The following is a 22,627-nucleotide window of genomic DNA, read 5'->3' on the forward strand; positions in this document are numbered from 1 at the left end:
GATGAACGAGGTGAGCCGTGAGGAGGAGGAGGCCGGGGGAACCCGTTTCCTCGTGACCTTTGCCATCCAGAACGCGGGGCTGCTGACGGGCTTCTCCATCATGCTGCTCCTCACACCTACTCCGGGCAGATCCCAGATGAGCTACCAGGGCTAGCGCTGGACGCAGCCCCCCAGGGGGGCCTCTCACTCCCTTCTCAGGCCCCCTGGTGGTGAGGGCAGCTCGCTCTCTCCCTCTCAGGCCCCCTGGTGGTGAGGACAGCTCGCTCTCTCCCTCTCAGGCCCCCTGGTGGTGAGGGCAGCTCGCTCTCTCCCTCTCAGGCCCCTGGTGGTGAGGGCAGCTCGCTCTCTCCCTCTCAGGCCCCCTGGTGGTGAGGACAGCTCGCTCTCTCCCTCTCAGGCCCCCTGGTGGTGAGGGCAGCTCGCTCTCTCCCTCTCAGGCCCCCTGGTGGTGAGGCAGCTCGCCTCTCTCCCTCTCAGGCCCCCTGGTGGTGAGGACCCTGCGGTGCGGCAGGTTCGCGCCTCCACACGACTATTTGCTTCCCGTTCATATGCAGTTCCCACATGATGCAGTAGAGGGCCTGGCGGAGGGCGCTTTTTCTTTTCCATTCATCTCTTTGGTCCCTTCATGACCCCCCCCACCGCCCCCCCCCCCCGCCCCCCCCCCCCCCCCCCCCCCCCCCCACGGCCACCATGCACAACTCTCCCTACTAGAGACATCCAGCCGACATCTTGTTTTAGGAAGAGGCACCTGGAAGAGACGAGTCCGGGACAAAGGACTGAGCGGACGTGCAATAATCCCCCCTGTCCCTCCTCTCCCCCCTGGCTCCTCCCCCCCACGGCCCCCTCCTCCTTTCCCCCCTGACCACTGAGACGCCAGCTGGCTCCTCCCCCGCGGGCTAAAGCACAATCAGGTAATAGCAGTAATATTGTAGGAGACATTGGACCTACCCCCCTCCCCCCCCACCCCTCCCTTCCAGAGTTTAAGCCCCTCCCCCACGCCGTAGACCAAAATGTCTCCCATCGACTAGAACTGGAATTTTGAGCATAGAGAACAAAATTGACATTTTTTTTTATGCGTTTGATTGTTTGATTTTTTTACACAATGGAACAAAACATGGGTGGGGGGGGGGGGGACAAAATAGTTTAAAAGACCAAATATAAACAGGCCCATGACAACGAAGGGCTTTGTTTTGACACAGACTACGCTTTGATAACGGCGTAACAAACAAGTGTTTAAACGTGCATTTTAGAAACTGTCATCAAAGCATCAATTGACTTTGTGAGCTCAACGTGAAGAGCATGGCGCTTGTGTCTCTCTATCTCCCTCCCTCTCTCTCTCTCTCTCTCTCTCTCTCTCTCTATATCTCTCTCTCTCTCCCTCTCTATATCTCTCTCTCTATATCTCTCTCTCTCTCTCTCTCTCTCTCTCTCTCTGTGTCTATTTCCCGTAGTCCACCGCCCGTGCCCTTCATGAATAGATCATAAACTAGACATAATTTTCCTTCTCTTCTCTTTTCTATTCTATTCCTTTCTCTCCTGGACTGTGAATGCAGTCCTCCATTCCTCACACGTACCACACGTTGGTATGATATTAAAATATCAGAATATGTATTTATTCGTTGTACTATTTAAGCGGAGAGGCTGAATCAAAACGTGTCCTTACCCTTGTCCGTAGTGTGGCAGTGAAAGGGTTGTCTGTAGTGTGGCAGTGAAAGGGTTAACCTTATGTAGTGTGGCAGTGAAAGGGTTAACCTTCTGTAGTTTGGTAGTGAAAGGGTTAACCTTCTGTAGTGTGGTAGTGAAAGGGTTAACCCTTTGTCGTGTGGCAGTGAAAGGGTTAACCTTATGTAGTGTGGCAGTGAAAGGGTTAACCTTCTGTAGTGTGGTAGTGAAAGGGTTAACCTTATGTAGTGTGGCAGTGAAAGGGTTAACCTTCTGTAGTTTGGTAGTGAAAGGGTTAACCATTTGTAGTGTGGCAGTGAAATGGTTAACCTTCTGTATTGTGGCAGTGAAAGGGTTAACCTTCTGTAGTGTGGCAGTGAAAGGGTTAACCTTCTGTAGTGTGGCAGTGAAAGGGTTAACCTTCTGTAGTGTGGCAGTGAAAGGGTTAACCTTCTGTATTGTGGCAGTGAAAGGGTTAATGACACTGGGGTGCCAGTGGCTCAGGAGGCAGAGGGATCGTCCGGTTCGGAAGGTTCCCAGGTTAGATTCCGGCTCCTCCCCCACTTTGTGGCGAAGTGTCCTTGAGCAAGGCACCCCTAACCGACAAGCTGGGTGGTGGCCTTGCGCGGCTGCCTTCGCCGTTAGTGCGCGTGAGTGAGTTCTGTGAATGTGAGGCTGAAGTTGTAAAGTGCTCTGAGTGGTCAGCAGACTCAAAAAGACGCTATATAAATGCGGCCCATTCACCAAAATACTATCATTAATCTTTATTTTTTATTTATTTTTTGACGACACTGTAGCTATCTAGGTCATTTAGCTCATCTTTTGGTTTTCTGCAATATTTTTAAGAGGACATAATTGTACATCTTTTCAACGGTTATTCTGCATATGACTTCCTTGAATCTGTCAAACATGTTGGGGTTTTTGCTAAGAAATGAGTCTGAATCTGAATCTTTTTTCCCCTTGTATTGAACACAGTTCTCGGTGGCGTTATACATGATTCATTACTCCCTTCCCTGCCTGACTACCCCACCACACCCGGGAGGAAAAGACACTTTAACACACTCGCCAGTAGATTAGGTAGACCGTGTTCTGAAAAGCATAGCTTAATTGTTTAATCAAAGCTAATTCATCCTCCTATGACATCACACATAATTCTATATAAATAAATGCACCTGAACATCTTGTTTAGGCTTGTTAACCCTTTGTTGTGTGGCAGTGAAAGGGTTAATCTGAAGACTTCAAACCCTGGCCAAACGGCGAGGAGTATCTATGTCCCGCCCCCAGCACCTAAATAACACTTCAGACCAAAATACATTATTTCCATAATATGTCATCTTTAACACATTGGGCACCGGGCATTGTGCCCATCATTGTACCCAGTCTGCCACCACTGTAAGCCTATGGAGATGTTTACCTTCTTTGCAGGGCTATAACTTTTTAAATATTATAGCTATATTGACATTACTATGGCCCATTCAACATCGATTATCTATCGTTCCGGATGTGGGAACGTTATATTTGTTCATTCATACATTGTTGTGTTAATACCGTCTAGAATATAAGTATGTTTTTAAGCTTTTCTGCTGTAATTCCAAAAACGCTAGTTATAGGCCGTGACGCATATGATAGATTATCGATTGGCGCTTCTTTCCTATACACGCTATATTAAAAAATTCAAATGTATATGAATATGCGACTGCTGTTACCTCAAGTACCGGAGGGGACTTGTGCTATGTATGACTTAGTCCACATTGCAGCCGGCTTGTGGGAGGCAAGAAACAGCGTTCGTGACAAGGGAGGGTTGAATTGGATGATACGAAATTGGGATGGGAGAAAATATAGAAAATGGGAGAAAAAGTGGATCAAAAAAAATGATCGGGATACATTATGCTTCATCATGCGTGAAGGAAAGGGAGGGCGGTGGTCGTTTATAATTCCTTGATCGTCAGTAACGGCTTTATTTAGTATGGGTTGATATATTGATCAGACTGATTGCAAACAAAGAAATGGACAATCAAGCTGAAAGTAACGTTAGTGTCGTCTTACCGTTCGCCAATGAGACTGGAGAAAAAAGATCCCAATTATTTGACGTCGAACTCCTAGATCCATTTCCGGTTTGTATGGCACAATAAACGCCGAAATCATATTGATTATTGCGTTTAGAAAGCGATCCAAATGCACTCTAGTGTTTGTCTGGATCCACGCAACAATTTATCTCTGGCGGAGGAATTTCCTCGACGCACCGATCGCCACTTCCGGTTTGCCGAGAGTGTAACTCGCCCGACCATCCACCGGGCTGTGGTATTGAGGCGTTGCACTCTCAGACAGGGTGCCGCTGCAGTCCGGAGGGAGGCTGGATGAATTATGAATGCCATGGCGAAAAAATTAAATATTGATCCCAAAAACGATTTACGACGTTGTTGGCGTTCAACGCATGGCGGGCAATAACGACTTACGCTGTCTATGGCGCACAATGTGTTAAAGGTGGGAACTAGGAATGATGAGGTGCTATCACCTGCAGTGTCAATAACTCATTTGATCATCGAGTAGTCGATCAAGACACTATAGTGTTGTTGCTGTACGGTGTGGTTAGACTAACAGGGGACCATAAGGTATTATTATTATTACTATTCATACATGCTGAAATGTGATGTCACCGTCGGGGGGGGGGGGGGGGGGGGGGCATCCAAGAGAGACGACAGGAATCCTACCGTCACAATCTAATTTAATTATTATTATATATATATTTTTTACAAGTTTACAAGTACAAATTTTTACAAGTCGATTATTAATTTCAATATAGAATATTCGTTGACAGCCCTACAAGTACAATTAGTTACTGCACACTACGTCACCCCTGAGTGGAACATGGAAAGCCAAACTTTCCCCCACTGTACCGAAAACCTGTACCGAACCGTGACTTCAAAACCGAGGTACGTACCGTACTGTGGTTTTTGTGAACCGTTACAATACAACTTTGGTTTTTGTGAACTGTTACACCCCTACTTATTAATTAAATACAACTTTGGTTTGGATTTGTTCATAAGCACAATATCTGTGTTAAAGAACCTTTTCTAAATGTGGCCCATATGCATATGTTGTTCTCTCCATTCTGACCAGTTCTCGTTTAAACCGCTAGCTGGAAGCTGTGCTGGAGACACTCACTCGCAGAGCGTCGTTTACTGGATGCAAATGTTCTCAAAAGCCTCACATTCTTGAATTGATTAAAAGCTAACAGCTAAGATGCTAAGTTGAGCAAACCAAGCCATTGAGATCATGTAGCATAAAGGTATTGCCGGCTCAAAACTTATGGATGATAATTTGTTACTGTTTTTTTGTTTTACATTCATCTGTATAAAGGATTCTGGGTAAAGAATTCTCTCAAGCTTTTCAACGTAAACCAGACAATGATGCAAGCCCTTGAATCAGTGTGTATTATCTTTGGACTGTTTTTACCTCTACAAAATGTCTTTAGTCATTTCCAACACAAACCGATGACTTACTTTTTGAAGAGATTATTTATTGACACCATTTCAAACGTTGTGTGCATTGTGGCGTCTAGAAATGTGTTGTACCTGATGTACATGACGGGGAACCTTGTCATCTTGTCGGCCTCTGTGTGTTGTGGGAATGTTGTTTTCTTTTTCTTTCTTTTTTTATAAACTCCCTTTTCCAAGATCAAATGTCTCAGGTTGTGTTATTCTGGTACTTTCTGGGTTTAGCCTCCTGACCAATTCAGTAGTACAGTTTGCCACCTTACATTTTAAACATGTTTTATCATAAAACAAGTATCCAATCATTCCAACAGTATGTTATGTTTCGCACAATGGTACAGTCTTCTTTTACTGTATAATAATAATAATAATAATAATAATAATAATAATAATAATAATAATAATAATAATAATAATAATAATAATAATAATAATAATAATAATAATAATAATAATAAATTGTATTTGTATTGCACTTTTCGTTCACTAGGATCCCAAAGTGCTACAGGGTTAAAACATAGTTTTTTTTTATCCACTTTTTCTCCCATTTTCTATTTTTCTCTCATCCCAATTTCGTATCGTCCAATTCAACCCTCCCCCGTCTCGAACGCTGTTTCTTGCCTCCCACAAGCCGGCTGCAATGTGGACTAAGTCATACATAGCACGAGTCCCCTCCGATACTTGAGGTAACAGCAGTCGCATCTTTCCACCTGCGCGGCGCAATCTTTCAGCATCAGGGGTCTGCGCTTTGGAGGGGCGCCGCCCCCATCGCTTCCTGATTCTACTGTGCAGGCGCACCAACCGACCTGTAGGAGTCGCTGTCCACAACGCCCGATCCCCACCCATCAGTTTCCCACCCCCTAATACTGCCAATGTGTATTAGTACGGACGACCAGCTAAACTGAAAGCAATGTGGAGCGCTGGGCTCGAACAGGCGAACCCAGCGTCTCCAGTATTCGTGGTGAGCGCCTTAAGGCTTAACAGGGTGTCTATTGGATATCTAGCTGATGCCAGGCTTAAACAATCTACTTAAACACAATCTGGATTTACCCAATAAGAAAAATACCAAGAGCCATGTGCAATATAATATGGATGTTCATTTTACCTCAAGATATCTTGGAAAAAGCCAGATTTCCATGGAATTCGCTGCGCACATTCATGACCCTAAGAGGAAGAAAGCTATTGATTTTGGTAGCCCCGCCCCCATGATGTTTCTTGTAGTGCCACAATTCCTCTACTTCATTAGACCGTCTGATTGGTTGATGGCCGGTGGCCTCCGGATCAGCACCAATCAGGGTAGAGATTGTTTTCGGCGGTAAAAGGAAGGATGAGGGGATAATCACGTTTTGTGGTTATTGAAAAGGCTACTGTAGGCCTAACCCAGACCAGCATGTAAAACACTTTAGGAGGCACAATAATAATGACACCAGAACACCAGACAGCAGATGTTTCAGTTACAGCTCAGGACCTTGACTAACTAACGGTTCAAACACATGGGATGGATGGCGAGTGCTCCTCTCTGAAAATGGCTCAGAAAATTCCACTTATTGTCGATGTACTTTGACAAACCCTTAAGGCAGAGACCACTTATCGATTTATCAATAACTGCGTGAAATCGATAAGTGGCTGGTCACGTATCTATTTTTTTGCATGTGTAAAAAGAAATGGTTAAAATACTTTTTGAGAAAATTATTTAACGTTAGTTTGTGTGTCATGGGCCAACTTACACCATCTCAAACTACAGTGAGAGCATGTGACAAACAATTTAAAAAATATTAGATTTTTTTCTTTTTTTACACATGCAAAATAATAATAAAAAAAATCAATATTTATCGATAATTTTGTCCCGATTTATCGTTTCTTCCAAATGGCATATGGTCTCAGCCTTACAAACCCTACATCATCTGAATGGCCTACTGTAGGTCTCTAGTCTCTGGGTGTAAAGTGGGTCACGAGGCTGTGATGATCCTAGAGGTCACAACGGGGTCATACTGTGAGGTCAAGTTTAAAAAATAAATCAATAAATAAATGGTATGACCACAGAGTGGACTTTGGATCCACAAGTCTCCGTTTTCCAGCCAGACCTAATTTATGCAATTCCAGTATATTATACATATATACACGCACATCATTTAACTTTTGTTTTAAATGGTAAATAACACCTTTTTGACCCCAACTAACATGGGACTAGCATACATTGCATGATAGTGATCTTTGTAAAGGGGAGACACTTGTGGTTCCATAGAGCCAATTTACATTGGGATATCTTGAGAAGAGGGGTCAAGGGGCCCCTGAAAATGTCCCCTGTCAAAATGTTGCTTGATTTTGGAGCAATATTGAGTCCCTTTCCTGGTGAGCTTCATATGGTTCATTAGTTCATAGATACTTCATCATTATTTGTGCCTCCTAAAGTAATGTTACCAAAAATCTAATCATCAATGTCTAAATTCTTGACTTTCTTGCAATACAAAAGGTCCACCAGGACACTGACAACATCATGCTGGACTGACTGACGAGACGCAAAGGTAGACATTGGTGTGATATAGGGTTGGGGTAAAAAAAAACATTGATTTCAATCAATTTAGTGGATTTTCTTCAAATTTGAATTTGAATAACCTTGTAGAAATGTCTTCTGTAGTCTATGGGTGGTGATACACCAGGAAAACTATATAAGTGAACCACAGCATCAAAAAGTATATTTCAATGTTTCACAAGAAGACTGTCCTGTGTAATTAAAGCAACCACATTGAGGCAACCTATTGGATACTTGCCCATCATAATGGACTGCATATATATATATATATTTGATCAGACTTGATAAAAAAGGAAAGTTGCCCTGTGTATTACTGCCTTATCATTAGCAGGTCAACTGGAATTTGTTGACATATTTTTATGGTGAGATATGATATGAACAGTGGTGAGATATGATATCAAAGAGAAGCAGTCCATCAAGCTTTTAAACCAGCAACCTACAAACCTATCTGTGTGAAGCTAACATTATTAACCTTGACTTACACGTTTGGAGAGAGCGAGAGAGAGAGAATGAAAAGGTTAACAGACTTCCTCATCATTTCCCCAGATTTCCCATTTTAAAGTTTTCTTGTTATTTTCTTTAAATTCAATTTAAAGTCTACATACTTTTTATGTGCTACGTATGTTTTATGATCATAGAATATCCAACACATTGAACAACTTAAAGAGTCATGTCAAACTGGAAAGAATGTTGTTTTACTTAATATCTCTGTCTCACGTAGCGGGTGCAGATCTTGGTGGTAGTAGAAAATATTCAAACGAGAACTTTGAAGGCCGAAGTGGAGAAGGGTTCCATGTGAACAGCAGTTGAACATGGGTCAGTCGGTCCTAAGAGATGGGCGAACGCCGTTCGGAAGGGAGGGGCGATGGCCCCCGGCCGATCGAAAGGGAGTCGGGTTCAGATCCCCGAATCTGGAGTGGCGGAGACCAGCTTTTGCCGTGAAGGGACTGAGCCGCAAGAGGCCTCGACGGACCCTGAACATGGAGCTTGGTGACGATGTTAATATGGAGGCTGACGAAACGGCAGATGATACAAGGTAGATAAGGGAAGTCGGCAAATCAGATTGGGCTTTTGCTGACCGTAATCTGCGGGAGCAGAACACTGTCCGTGGTGGTGAAGGAAGAGTGAGGCGCGTCCCCAGGACTCCGGCTCGGGTCAAACAGCCCACTATCAGCCAGGACGACAGTCTGGAGCCTCACTCTAAATATCACAACACCACAATGTAAGTCACCAGAAATATTTTTTTTCTGTAGTTAATTAATCGAAATTAACGCTGTAATGGCCCAGCCCTAATTGGGACCTGTAATTATATTATGGATTTACCCTGACCACCATGGCAGATCTTTCGCGTGAACGCCATAACTCCGATAGCTTTCATTCTAATCTTGTCAAATTTGCGGTGCACATTCATGACCCTTGTATTATTTTTACTCTCAATGTCAGTATTGACATTGGCCCCAGAAATCCAGTATCGGTCAGGCTCTAAATCCTTTGCCTCAGTCTTCATGTTCATTATTTACTCTTCCAATATACTGTATTCTATCATTTTTTTCTATATGTAGGAGCCAATTTAGGGCTTAGGAATGTCATGTGAGGAATGTCAGAATGTTAGAAATGTCATGTGACTACTTAGTGTCAGCTGGGTAACAGGCAGCGGCAGCTTGAACCCAGAGTAGTGGGTAGCGTTATAGTTTTTTGACAAATGTAGGTGTATATATCCGACAGTCTTTGAGTTTCGCACACCACGGCACGGTGGTGTAGATTGCGGCACGGTGGTGTAGTGGTTAACACTGTCGCCTCACAGCAAGAAGGTCCAGGGTTCGATTCCCGCTTGGGGACCAGGTTTCCATGATGCCAGTTACCCAGGTGGGGTATCTCCCAGGCCTTTCTGTGTGGAGTTTGCATGTTCTCCCCGTGCTCGCAAGGGTTTCCCCCCCCGATAAGATAAACCCAATGGAAAAACATGCACAACAATAGATCGCTAACGCTGTGGCGTCCTTGACGAAGACGGACAGGAGCACTTGGATTGGTCCCCTGGCGCGGCTCACGTTGACGCCTGTCTGCTCCCGGCTGCCCTTGGGGGGGAAGGACGACGGGATGGGTTAATCGCAGATACGAATTGCATGCATGTGTGCCAATTGATGACCTCTGAGCAGGTCCTAAATTATTATTATTATTTATTATACCATTGAAGCAGAGTAGGTCATAAAGGGAGTCTGAACGCGCTAAGAAGAAGCAACTCAAGCAAGATATTCGTCGACATATCAACGAGAGGAAATTGAATCGTCCTCCGACTTGCTGACGCTGCAGTGTGTTGGCTAGTTGTTGTAAATTCCCCACTAATTTCCATACTGTGTATTATTATTTCCATTCAGGCATTACTTTGGACAGCCCAGGGGGTATTCTTATTCCTAGGCGGGCAGCTTGCTTGGCATTAACGTACAGGCAGTCGGCGATCTCTCCAGACAGCCTGGTAATTAAATACAGGTGGTGAATTGCCGGCACCTGTGTTTCCATTTGCAGACAGAGTGCGTCCTTGAGGAAGTAAGTAATCACCAGCTTCCAAAATGTAATGCCTGTGGTTTATGCTAGGTAAATGTCATATGTAGCCTGCATTGTGTGTTGTTGGGGCGCTGTGATTCATGTGTATGATTATGGCTTGGGGTTTGCTGCTTTGTGTTGTGTTTGGTCCGTGCCGCTAATTGAGCTAGTGCTAGCCAGCTGGCTATGCTATATGGTATTTCCATTGGCATGTCAGCACTGGCGCTGGCTCGGTTGGCCGCATGGGCCGGGCATGGCACGGGGTGGCAACTAGCCGTGGTCGTGCATATGGGTCACCTAGCGGCCTAATGCAGGCAGTGGATAGTGCATGATGCATATGACCTTTACCTCTGCTAATTATGTATTGCTAATTATGTATTATGTCTATGTCAAATGTATGTCAGTATTCCAATGTACAGTGTCCCCCCCCCTCACCTCCAATGTACAGCCCCACCCCACCTACCCAACCTCCCCCAATGCACAGTTTCTATGTCAAATGTATATACACTCTTTTTCTGGATTTCTTTAGTATCACAAACGGTACTGTATTTGAAAATCTGGTATGTCATAAATGTATAGATGTAGCAGTACTGTCTATCTGTATGTTGTGTGTGTCATATGATGAATTGAAAATGGGGGACCCTGATGGAAATGAGACGAAAGTCTTTCTCAGGTCTGCATCCTCTTAACAATTGTATGTATTGAGCTGTACTGTACTGTACCCATTCTGCAATCTGTTAATAATCAATCAATGTATTATCATTTCTTGTTTCTGTTTATGTGTTACAGAAAACCACTCTGAAACACCTTCAAGGTGCAGACCTTTTGACGCACAAGAACGCCGGCCAGACCGTAATAATAATTTAAAATCTGTTTTATTGAACGAGGAGGGGGACATTATTTAACGTTGGAGCGTTGGCGCACTGAAGCCTACAACATCAAAGAGAGAAGAGACAAAAGAGCAAAATTTAATGACCTGGTGACCTACATAGAGCGTCAAGCCAAAATGGCAACGGATCCCCTCTTCGGTGACCTACCAGACAGCCGTCCAACCACAGTTGGAAGGAGTGAGAGGGAAAGGCCCCCAGCTAGGAAAGAGAAACGTGGGAGCTTCGCAACAACCGTCACCACGGAAAAACAAAACAAAAAAGGAAGTGCCTTTGAGAAGCCATGCATGTACTGTCAGCAAGCTCACACCCTAGACACTTGTAGTAAAGTCAAGAGTCAACCACACAAGGAATGAGTTTTTAAAGTCAAAAGGCTTGTGCTACGCTAACTGTGCGGGAGTTCCCTAAGCCTAATGCATGCAGAGAGACAAAAAAGGTATGCATCTTCTTGTCTAACTCCAGGGAAGATGTTAAATAAGCTAATTTCCCAAAATGTTGGAGTTTTCCCTAAGAAATCTGCTAAGAAGCATATTAATTAATTTATTATTATTTTATTTCATTGGGTTTTTAGCCCTAGTTGCACTTTTTGTGTTTATTTCATCTAAAACCATCCCCATCAGGCGGAGAAGAATCTCCGTGTGAGGGTGGAGGAAATGGAGAAAGCGAGGAGCGAGCGTCTGGGGGAGCTCCAGGTGCTGCGTCAGCAGCACGAGGGGCTGTGTGTGGCGCCGTGTCCCATCCCCGACTACATCCCCGCTGGCACCATGCCCTCACGCTCCCAGATGGCAGAGCTCAGGCAGCACATCTCCACACTGACCACGGAGAAGGTAGGATTACCTGAGGAAGGTTGGAAAAAGCAGAACTAAAGTGTCATGTATTTAATTGGTTTCAATGTCGAGCCCTGTGTCAGACATACACACAGCAGGTCCTATTGCACAATTTAACAACTTGTTAGTGAAATATTTAGGGATGGGTATCGAAAACTGGTTCCTAATTGTCCGATTCCTGGAATCGCATACCTCTGTGACTATCGATTCCTCTAATCGATGCCATGCTTTTCCAACAGTTGCGCATTTTAAAACAATAACGTTAGCGCCACGCATGCAGCCATAGCAGACTATTTGATTCCTTAAGGGCTCGAAATTACGACAGTTTTGGTCGCATATGCTCCCGAAATTCTCCCGCTGTTTCTATGTGCAGTGAAAACTACTCCAATGCTTTGCATCCTAGTCATTCATTTACTTCGGGGTAAACTAACGTTAGCCGCTGACGCTAGCTAACCATGCTCATGACAGAGACGGAGAGAGAACAGCTGAGCTGAGCTAGAAAGGGTGGGGGCGAGCGGGGCTCGGGGGAGGGGGCCGTCTCTCCCTCTCTGACAATAGGAGCCCTTTCTGTGTCATTCTGAAAAGACCAGATGACATCAGAGGAGTTGGAGGAATAACGCCCTGTTTAATTCAACTACAGTTCAATAGATTAAAATTGGTTTAAGAGAATCTCAAATACATTATTTTATAGTTCGTTTTTTTTTTACATTTTTTGTATTTTTCTGACATGGGGGCTCAACAATAAATGACTGAATGTCATTGTCAAAGTTGCATGTTATTCTAACCAGCTTAGTTCTGTTGCATTTCCTATTTATTTAAATGATACATTTATCAGGGATCGATAAGGGAATCTATAAATAATCTGACCGATAAGCAGAATCGATAATGGTATCGATACAAAAAAATAATTTGATCCATTTTTCTATTTTTCAGCAGCAGAAGGTGAAGCTGGAGGAGGCGGTGTCCAGACTGAGGCTGGAGCTGGGGAATCTGTGGGACCTCTGCTCCTACAGTGAAGAGCAGAAGGAGGCCTTCAAGCCACACTTCTGTGACAGTGAGTCCATAGTTAACTTGTGTCTTGTTTTCCCCATGAATGCAGTATAGCAGGCTCTTTCTTTTTTGGTGCCTCTGAATGAAAACGCTCTTCTTTTGTATTTCCACCAGACTAGATGCTTTGGAACATCTAACCTCTTCTTCATGCATCCATGATGAAACATAATACCGATAATCTAAATTTGATTTGAGAACAGTAGCTAGTCCATTACGAAGCATTTTGGAAATGACACCAGACCACCCTGAAACTACACTCATATTCACGACGGTATAAAACGGAAATGTATGGATGGGAAAATTATCTGTTTTTTGCATCTTGACCGGAAGAAACTCAATGACAATCGACTATATCATTAGATCCATAGCTATAATATATAATATAGCTTTAGGCCTGCAAACACAGCCACGTATCCTCATGTTAAAAGGCGCTGGCCTTTCAACAGTAACAGTAAACGGCGCCATCTGGCGCTGATAGTGTTAATAGGCGTCTTTGTTTACGGTTAGCACTGATACAAAGTAAAATAGTGCAGTGCAATAAAATAGTTAGTAAAATAGAATGCAATAGTGCATTGCAATGAAATAGTTATCATCGTATTTTTTCGGGAGGCCGGTAAGGAGTGCATTACAGTAGTCGAGTTGGCTTGAGATAAAGGCATGGATCTGGTTTTCAGCGTCCTTTTGATTTATAAATGGCTGTACTTTAGCTATGTTTCTAAGGTGGAAGAATTATGTTTTTGTCAACTTGTTGATTGTGATTTAAAGCTTAGGTCTGAGTCTACCATAACACCAAGACTTAACTCACTCAAATACAGTTAGCAGCTGGATAGACTACAGATGGAAATTAGCTTCTGCTAAATCTGGTGCAAACATTTTCATGTAACAATGATTAATTGTCCAAAAAAATTAAAAATTTATATATATACCTGTATTTGTTTCAACTGTAGCGGGTACCAGGCTTTTATTGAAAGGAGGCATGTATAAGAGAGAGGCCTATATTTCTAATTTTCAAACTGATCATAATGAATAAATCAACATTTTGTGTCCGTTTGAACCCAGTAAAATGTACTGGGTTCATTTATTGAAACCAAGTACTGTATGAAATGGTAAACAGTGCAATTACAGGTGGTCACTGGTCATTTCAACAAAGTGAACTCAAGTAACTTTACCTGAGGCCATTGCGGTGTAGAAACTTCTCCAGCCAACCTTTATTGGCCAAAGACGCCTTGCCTCCATCACTCACTGTTGGCTAGATTTCCATTGCTTTTCTTATCTTTTTGCGCGACACACGGTTGTGTTTGTCACGCAACGCATAAATCCACTCGGAAAGTAGTGTCTCAATCACCTCGCTCACTTTTCTTTCTCCCTCCTCCAGTTATGCTCTTTTATCGTCTGCTGCTTTCAGCTCATTCCTTTGTTTTTTCCAATATCTGATTTAAAATCAATGTTAAAGTGCTTTGCGGCTTTCTCTCCCGAATGCTCCGCCGCATACCTCAAAACTTCCTCTTTAAACGTAACGTCAAACTTTCGTCTCTGTTTAGTACCGGTAGCCATGCTTGCTCTGTTGTTGTGTTACGTGCTGCGCGCGACCCGTGTTCCATATACGGAAGTAGGGGGAGGTTCGTTCACGCGTATATTAGTAACCCGCCTTGTATTAGGAGGTCGGATTATAATTGCTTATTTCAACAGCGCACCCAGTCATTAATAGAGTCTGTTTTTAATTGAATACAGGTCACTATTAGAGGATTTACGGTATATATATATATATATTTTTTTTTAAGTAGATTCTGGGCTTTTCAGAAAACATTCGGGGCTTGAGCCCAAGTAGTCACCCCCTAGCCCCGCCCCTGAATAACACCATGCTAAATTTTGCCATCCCGACACATGCAATTTGAAATATAAATATAGAATATCAGGCCTATAAGTTACCTTATGGCCAAATCATTCATCTATGGATCGGGCCAAATCTCTTTCCAATGGCAGAGTTAAGTCTGGATTTAACCAGGCGCCCGTTAAAGGGCAGCAAAGACCGTGAATGAAATCTACTTAAAGTACAGTTACTTTTGTATAATGTCCATAGCTCTGCCACTTTTCACCAGAGGCAGATTGTGATGCGTTTCTTTCCTAGACGTTCACAGAACGGTAAAGAAACAATATACGTTGTATTTTATGGCAATAACGTTCAGGTTTGTACAACCCGTGGGATATAATCACAAAAATAACATCAATGTATTTTTTTTCACGTGAGCTGGGTATTGTAGTTTTATGAAATTCTACGTCCATCGAAAGCCCTGGGTCTCTTTTCTTAGGACTAGAGTCTGCGTCTCCCCTCCTTCTGTCATTGTGCACATTGCTGTTATACCCCCCCGTTCCCACCTCTTGAACCCATGGTCCTCTATCCCTGATCTGAATTTGTTGTCGTGTGCTATCCATCGCAGTATTTTAGATTCTTTTTCTAGCTTGTATTTCTTTACTATTGTGTTCCATATGTTTATAGTGAATCTGGTAATTGGGTCTAGTAGTTGTTCCTGTCTTCTGAACAGCTCCTATCAGTGGCCTTCCCCCCCCCCCCCCCCCCCCCCAAATTAATCTTTATCTGTCTATCCCATTCCCTAAATTGTTTTTGTGGTATTAATATAGGTAGGGATTGAAATAGGTATAGTAACCTTGGTAATATGTTCATCTTAATGATTTCGATCCTGTACTACTTCTACTGTCATGTTATTTCCTCATTGTCCTTGCTGTGTCGCCTGCCGTCGCCTAAAAAAAATAGGATTGGGGCGATATTTAGCCAAGCGACAGAAGTTGCTGCGCGATCGTTGCTCGAAAATCTCCTGCCGTGTGGGTTCTCTCATTCATAACAATGGACGCGATACAAGTCTTGTCGGTCGCCTCGCAAAAAAGTCTGTCGTGTGCGTTGGACTTTAGAATCATAAGCTAAACAAACATAGGGCTGAAAATATACACTTTGACTGCTGTTTTGATGGGGTTAACCGTTAGGGTCTTTACTCTTGGCTACATTTGAAAAAGAAACGCAACATTAATTAATACTGACTATTGATCTATTTATATTTTTTAAGATTTATTTTAGCATTTTTACAGCTTTATTCTGGTCAGACATGACCGACAGAGCAGAGGAGAGGAAGAACGGGAGAAGATATGGGGGGAGGACATGCGGCAAATCCGACCGGGATACGAACCCGGGTCGACCGCGTAGGTCTGCAGCGCAGTAACGTTGTGCGCCACTCGGGCGCCCTGTATTGATCTATTTATGACGTGAAATAAATCTCGTACCGGATTAAGGGGTTAACTGCCACCAATGAAATATTGATATCTTTTTGTAAACTATTTATTGGATTCAGTCGATTTAATGGTGACATCACTAAAATGCTCACTTCTTAACCCCCTGTCTTTCCACAGCCAGCTTCACTGAGGAGCTGCTGGTGCTCCATGAGGCTGAACTGCTGCGGGTCCAGACCTTTTATCACGAAGCCAGACCCATACTGGACACTCTGCAGCGCTGGGAGAAGAACTTCGCTCTCTCTAAGGACTTTGAGGTAACTGATCAGGCCTCTTTGGAGGGGGTTTATAAGGCCTTGGTTACACTAAAGGAAAACAACAACGTTGTATTTTTGAATTATTTCGTTTGCATGTCCCAAGTTAAAAGGCAACACCGTTTTAGCTGGCATTTTCGTCCATCTTATGGTCTTTATCAATCTCCTTGGGGAAATGGATAAGTGATGTGTGTATAGTAACACTTTATTTGTATAGCACCTTTCATACAATAATTGCAGTGCTTCACAGCAGCAAAAAAGACGGCACAAAATGAGTACATAAAGTGCATACATAATAATACATCTATTTTATATAGCTCAAAGACTCTTTACATGGGTAGAATAAACAAAACTGGCAAAACTAAAACGGAACAAAAATAATACATGACGAGATAAAATAACAAATAAAATCGACAAAACGAAGGTCAAAAGCAAGATTGAAAAGGTGGGTTTTGACGGCTGATTTAAAAGATGTGGGGGTGTTTGCATCACGGATATGGCTGGGGAGGGCATTCCAGAGGGAGGGGGCAGCAGCAGCAGAGGCCCTGTCGCCCCAGGTCCGGAGCCTGGTCGTGTCAGGAGGTTGGCATCAGCAGACCTAAGGCAACGGGTGGGCGTGTGACGGTGGAGGAGGTCGGACAGGTAGGGAGGGGCAAGGTTGTTGAGGGCTTTAAATGTGATGAAGTATTTTAAATTGTATCCTGTAGGGCTGACCTTCGAATTAATTTTTTTTGGAATTCGAAGCTTCGGGCCAAGATTCGATTTTAATTCAAAGCTTCGAGATAAAAAAAATAAATTAATTTTTTTTTATTATGTTGTGGGACTTGTACAGCACTTTGTCAGTGCTGTAAAGTTTAAATCTTAGACAAACAAAACACTTTGCTTTCATGAAATATTGTAAGCAGTCAGAGGCTTTATAAAAGCAGCACAATGAACACAAATCTGTCAGTGCCGAGTCCGACCTCATCTTAAATAACAAACAGCATTGCTTGTTGTAGTTAACAAAGAGAGGCAGAGTTGATTTTGCAAAGAAAAGAAATCATATTTATATTTTTATAATCTCATTTTATTTTCATATTCGAATCCCATGCCCATCGAATGAAGCTTCGAAGTATTTAACACAGCCCTAGTATCCTGTATTTGATCGGAAGCCAGTGGAGGACAGGGGTGATGTGATCAGAGCGACGGGTGGAGGTGAGCATGCGGGCAGCAGAGTTTTGGACATATTGGAGTTTATTGAGGATAGTGTTTGGTGAGCCGTAGAGGATGCTGTTACAGTAATCCAGTCTTGATTAAATGAATGCATGAACCAGTGTTTCAGCAATGTTCCGGAGGTGGTAAAAAGCCGTTTTTGTTATGTGGTTCACATGGGGGGAGGAAAGAGAGGGTGGAGTCCAGGATGATGCCAAGGTTACGGACGTGAGTGGAGGGGGTGACAATGGAACCATCAATATTTAGGGAGAAATCCTGGGTGTGGCTGGTGAGGGAGTTTGGACTGATAATGATGATTTCTGATTTATTGCAGTTTAGTTTGAGAGTTATTTATTTTGCATCCATGTTTTTTATATCTGAGGCAGGTGGTGAGGGTGGAAAGAGTGGCTGGAGTGATAGTCTTGGTGGAGAGGTAGAGCCGAGTGTCGGCTTCATAACAATGGAAGCGGAGGCCATGTTGGCGGAGAATCAGACGGTCGGAGGGGAAGGTTGGGTTTGTTTTTGGGGGGCCGGTAAATGACTGCAGTGACGAGGGGTTTGGGACCAGACAGTTTAAAAGCAAGGTGTTCAAATGAGGAGGCGGCCGGAATGGTAATATTGCTTGTGCCAGTGCTTCTTTTGTGGAATATGGCTATTCCACCTCCACGCCTGTGGCCATCTTGTTTATAGTTTGATTCTATGGCAGTTTTAAAATGGACAACAATAAAAAGAGTAGAATAGACGATAATAAAAAGAGTAAACTAGTTCAGTGCAATAAATATATAGATATGTGCCTGGGTAAATGTTGTGCTTTCTATGGCAGAGATCTTAGGTTTGGGTTTAATGTTGCCATGTAGTTGGGTAATGCAATGGAATGAACAATTGCCAGAATACAAGGATGGTTGATTGAGTCGCATCATTTTCGAGAACGCAAAACGATATACGTTGACGCTCTTTCTGATTTGATAAAGGAAAATACTACAGCAAATGTATTTATTTAAGTAAAATTAAAAACATATAAAATGTGTAACCTTTTGAACCTTCTGTCATCAGCTGCAGGAGGAGCTTCGGTTGGCGTCAGAGCTATGGCTGACCAGCCATGGCTCTGCCTTCCAGGTGAGGAGGTCATGGCCTACATCGGCAGACAGAGGGAGGAGAGGGAGAAGGAGAAGGTGAGGAGAGTCTGTCCGTCCTCTGCGCCGTCTTGAACCGACGTGGGTTCACGAGATGTATAATATATATATATAAGATACAACAATTATAATCTCTATTACAGAGAGAACGTATAAAAGGAATCTGTCCTCTACATTTAACACATCCTATCTCTTTTAAAAGCAGTGGGCTAGCCACAGTGTGGCGCCCAGGGACCAACTCCCTATGCCAGTGCATAGGTCAAGGACTATGGCGAGAGGCTTTGGGCCCTACTCTGTAATAAAACTGATCTACAGAGGGCTCCTGTCCAACAGAGAGAAGATATATACAATGGAAATAGAATGTAGATAAGAAAATAGTCCTGTAAAAGAAAAGAAGGGAAAGTACTTTTTAGTTTGAAAGACGTTTTGTTTTCTGGTTTTGCACATCACTCAATGTGGATCAGATAATCTTCTGCAACATGTGATTGACTGTTTTCATTTGTATACCGCCACCTAGAGGCTCTTGATTTATCCTGTAAAGAGGTTACAGAACCCTATCACTCTTTTCACTAAATGGCAATAATGCAGAAAATTCAGGGCTAAATCCACAAAGAATGGATTGCACGGAGCAAGTTGCACCCTTACTTAAAATTCATTATGAATTGAAAATGGGGGACCCTGATGTAAACAAGACGAAAGTCTCTCGTCTGCATCCCCTTAACGATTGTGTGTATTGAGCCGTACTGTATTGTACCCATTCTGCAATCTGTTAATAAAATTTTCATTCAATCACCGTGCAGATTGATTGAATGAACATTTTATTAACAGATTGCAGAATGGGTACAATACAATGCATTTCTCTACACTGAGCTGAAATTAAACTATTGCACATAAATTAGGTAAATAAATATTTACAACACATAAATTAACTTATTTACAATTATACATACAGTAGTGACAACACACATATGAACTATTTACAATACAGGGAGGCACATACAACACTCGTAACTATTTACAACCAGCGTCGGAGCGAGCGCGCTCAAGTTGTTCTGACCGGTCTGAGGGCTCAGAGTGCAGACTGGACACTCTGACCGGTCTGAGGGCTCAGAGTGCAGACTGGACACTCTGACCGGTCTGAGGGCTCAGAGTGCAGACTGGACACTCTGACCGGTCTGAGGGCTCAGAGTGCAGACTGGACACTCTGACCAAAGAGTCAGTTTATCAGAGCGGAGCAGATTTTCAGAGTGAATTTATTAACCTGTTAAGCTGCAGGGTCCCCTTATAAGTCAGTTTTAAAGTCGTAGTGAAGATTGATTTATATGAAAACCAATTTATGTATAATTTAGCTAGCTCGCTAACGTTACTGTGAGGGGGGGGGGGGGGGGGCAGGCATACATTGCATACATTTTTCTTTAATATGTATATATCGTGGATGACTGTATAGTAAAAGTCCATACCCTTGCATGGATCTTTGATGGTAGACCTTCATATTGGGTATACCTCCCAGCCCAAATTCAACGTGTGTCTTTGTGACTCCTGCAGACTGCCAAGAAAGGGGAGGCCACTGGAGTGAGAGCCCATGGGGGTGCGTGCGGACACACGTCTGCCAAGACCAGAAAGGTACACTTGTCCTTGCCGTGTTCATGTGTACTGTGTTGCTACTGTCGGATTTGGCCAGTTGTTGTAAGAATCCCTGCTCAAGAGCAGCTAGAAAACAGGTTAGGCTATAGTAGTATATAGACATGATACAGTAGGGCTGGCTTAGGGTTATTAACGAGAGCAGCTAGAAAACAGGTTAGGCTATAGTAGTATATAGACATGATACAGTAGGGCTGGCTTAGGGTTATTAACGAGAGCAGCTAGAAAACAGGTTAGGCTATAGTAGTATATAGACATGGAGGAGTCTTTAACAGTGTCTCACCTCTCCTCTGACTGGCTCTTTCTCTCTGTGTCCAGACGGCCCCATGAGGCCCCCTCTACAGGCTACACCGACTTCACTGTAAGTACTTTATGTTATACTGTATATAGATAGCCTGGGTATCGGGCAGCATCCGCTATTGTAAGATGTAAATTGGTGAACCGTTTCTGTAGTGGGAAGAACAATTCCTTTAACAGATTTGATTATTTCGGACTGTCCGACAGTAGAATCAATTTGTTCGATTAGCCATTTAAACAGTAATTTCCTGGTCCACTAGCGAATGGAGTGAAGGGACTCAATGAAGTGCTCGTCCTCAATTTTGAAATTAGAGTGAGTGTGTGTATATATATAATTTATTTGTACCCAGCTCGAATAATAATGTCTGGCGTTTCTCTTCCTACAGAGTCGGCTGTAAAAAGAGTCTCTCTCTCCCACTCTGTGTCTGTCTCTCTCTCCCACTCTGTGTCTGTGTCTCTCTCTCCCACTCTGTGTCTGTGTCTCTCTCTCCCACTCTGTTTCTGTGTCTCTCTCTCCCACTCTGTTTCTGTGTCTCTCTGTCTCTGTCCGTCTTCTTTTAAAATTCTTTTAAAATTGTTTAAATAAAGATATTTGTATATATTTCATATGTTTTGTTTCAGTTGTAATATGGTCTATTGTTGCATTGTATTTATTTACCTGCGAATGCAATCACGTCAGATTGCATTCTGACTCCCCTTTTTCCGTTTGAGGAAAAGTCACATGCAAACAGTGCTGGGATTATAAACATTGCACTTTCCAAACTATAGACTGGATAGTACAACTTTGCGATTTTAACCTGTATTATCTGTATCAATTTGTTATATATAAATTATAAAGTATAAATAAAGTTATGGAAAATTAAGAATTTTGCCGTGTGTGTTTTTCTTTAAGTATGCCTGGTTGTCCTCGGACATTGGGTCAAAATAAAGACACTTGCGGTTTCCTCACTCACTGTGTGCTAACACAATATATTGTGCTGTTACTATGGCTGGTACAGTGCTTTGCTTTGTATTTTATTAAACGGTAGGTAACGGTATACAAGAGGGTTGAAATGTGTATTCATAGATTATTTATATACCGTCTAGTGCGAGTAATGAGTTGTGTTATTTGAGACCATGCCCGGGTAGAGATTTCAATACCCTAGTCAGGAAGTAAGTCATTTTATATAGCAAAGGTGACAAGCACGTGTTAATTTTTTTTTAAGATATCAGTTGGGGTTCCTATTATTTGCATGTGTAAAAGAAAATGGTTAAAATACTTTTCTTTTGAGAAAACTATTTAACTTTAGTTTGTGTGTGTGTCATGGGCCAACTACACCATCTCAAACTACAGTGAGAGCATGTGACAAACAATTTCAAAAATAATTTCTTTTTTTCTTTTTTTACACATGCAAAATAATAATACAAAAAAAATCAATATTTATCGATCATTTTGTCCCGATTTATCGTTTCTTCCAAATGGCATAATGGTCTCAGCCTTACAAACCCTACATCATCTGAATGGCCTACTGTAGGTCTCTAGTCTCTGGGTGTAAAGTGGGTCACAAGGCTGTGATGATCCTAGAGGTCACAACGGGGTCATACTGTGAGGTCAAGTTTAAAAAATAAATCGATAAATAAATGGTATGACCACAGAGTGGACTCCACAAGTCTCCGTTTTCCAGCCAGACCTAATTTATGCAATTACAGTATATTATACATATATACACGCACATCATTTAACTTTTGTTTTAAATGGTAAATAACACCTTTTTGACCCCAACTGACATGGGACTAGCATACATTGCATGATAGTGATCTTTGTAAAGGGGAGACAC

The 22,627-nt window shown here is 42.8% G+C and overlaps 1 protein-coding gene across 2 annotated transcripts; it reads left to right on the forward strand.

Moving 5' to 3' along the window:
• Positions 1-11,119: 11,119 nt before the first annotated feature.
• LOC311235198 (protein regulator of cytokinesis 1-like) lies at positions 11,120-21,521 on the forward strand. 2 transcript variants are annotated; one of them, XR_014620144.1, is made up of 8 exons: positions 11,120-11,553; positions 11,738-11,944; positions 12,878-12,998; positions 16,415-16,551; positions 18,793-18,911; positions 20,418-20,495; positions 20,832-20,874; positions 21,197-21,521. XR_014620144.1 is itself a non-coding variant. In XM_084322570.1 (7 exons), exons 2-6 carry the CDS (start codon positions 11,771-11,773, stop codon positions 20,446-20,448), a joined length of 582 nt encoding a protein of 193 aa, XP_084178696.1. In that variant the 5' UTR covers positions 11,120-11,553; positions 11,738-11,770; the 3' UTR covers positions 20,449-20,495; positions 20,832-20,939. The 2 variants fall into 2 exon arrangements, 1 of the variants encoding a protein (XP_084178696.1); XM_084322570.1 differs by lacking the exon at positions 21,197-21,521 and having other exon boundaries at positions 20,832-20,939.
• The last annotated feature ends 1,106 nt before the right edge of the window (positions 21,522-22,627 follow it).

The sequence above is a fragment of the Notolepis coatsorum genome, assembly GCF_963971535.1.
Source record: "Notolepis coatsorum genome assembly, chromosome: 1".
Lineage (NCBI taxonomy): Eukaryota > Metazoa > Chordata > Actinopteri > Aulopiformes > Paralepididae > Notolepis > Notolepis coatsorum.

Coding starts and splice junctions, on each gene's coding strand:
- LOC311235198 (XM_084322570.1), top strand. CDS start 11,771: ATGGAGAAAGCGAGGAGCGAGCGTCTGGGGGAGCTCCAGGTGCTGCGT. Junction 16,552..18,792: donor CTCTCTCTAAGGACTTTGAG/GTAACTGATCAG, acceptor TTCTGTCATCAG/CTGCAGGAGGAGCTTCGGTT. Junction 18,912..20,417: donor AGGAGAGGGAGAAGGAGAAG/GTGAGGAGAGTC, acceptor TGACTCCTGCAG/ACTGCCAAGAAAGGGGAGGC.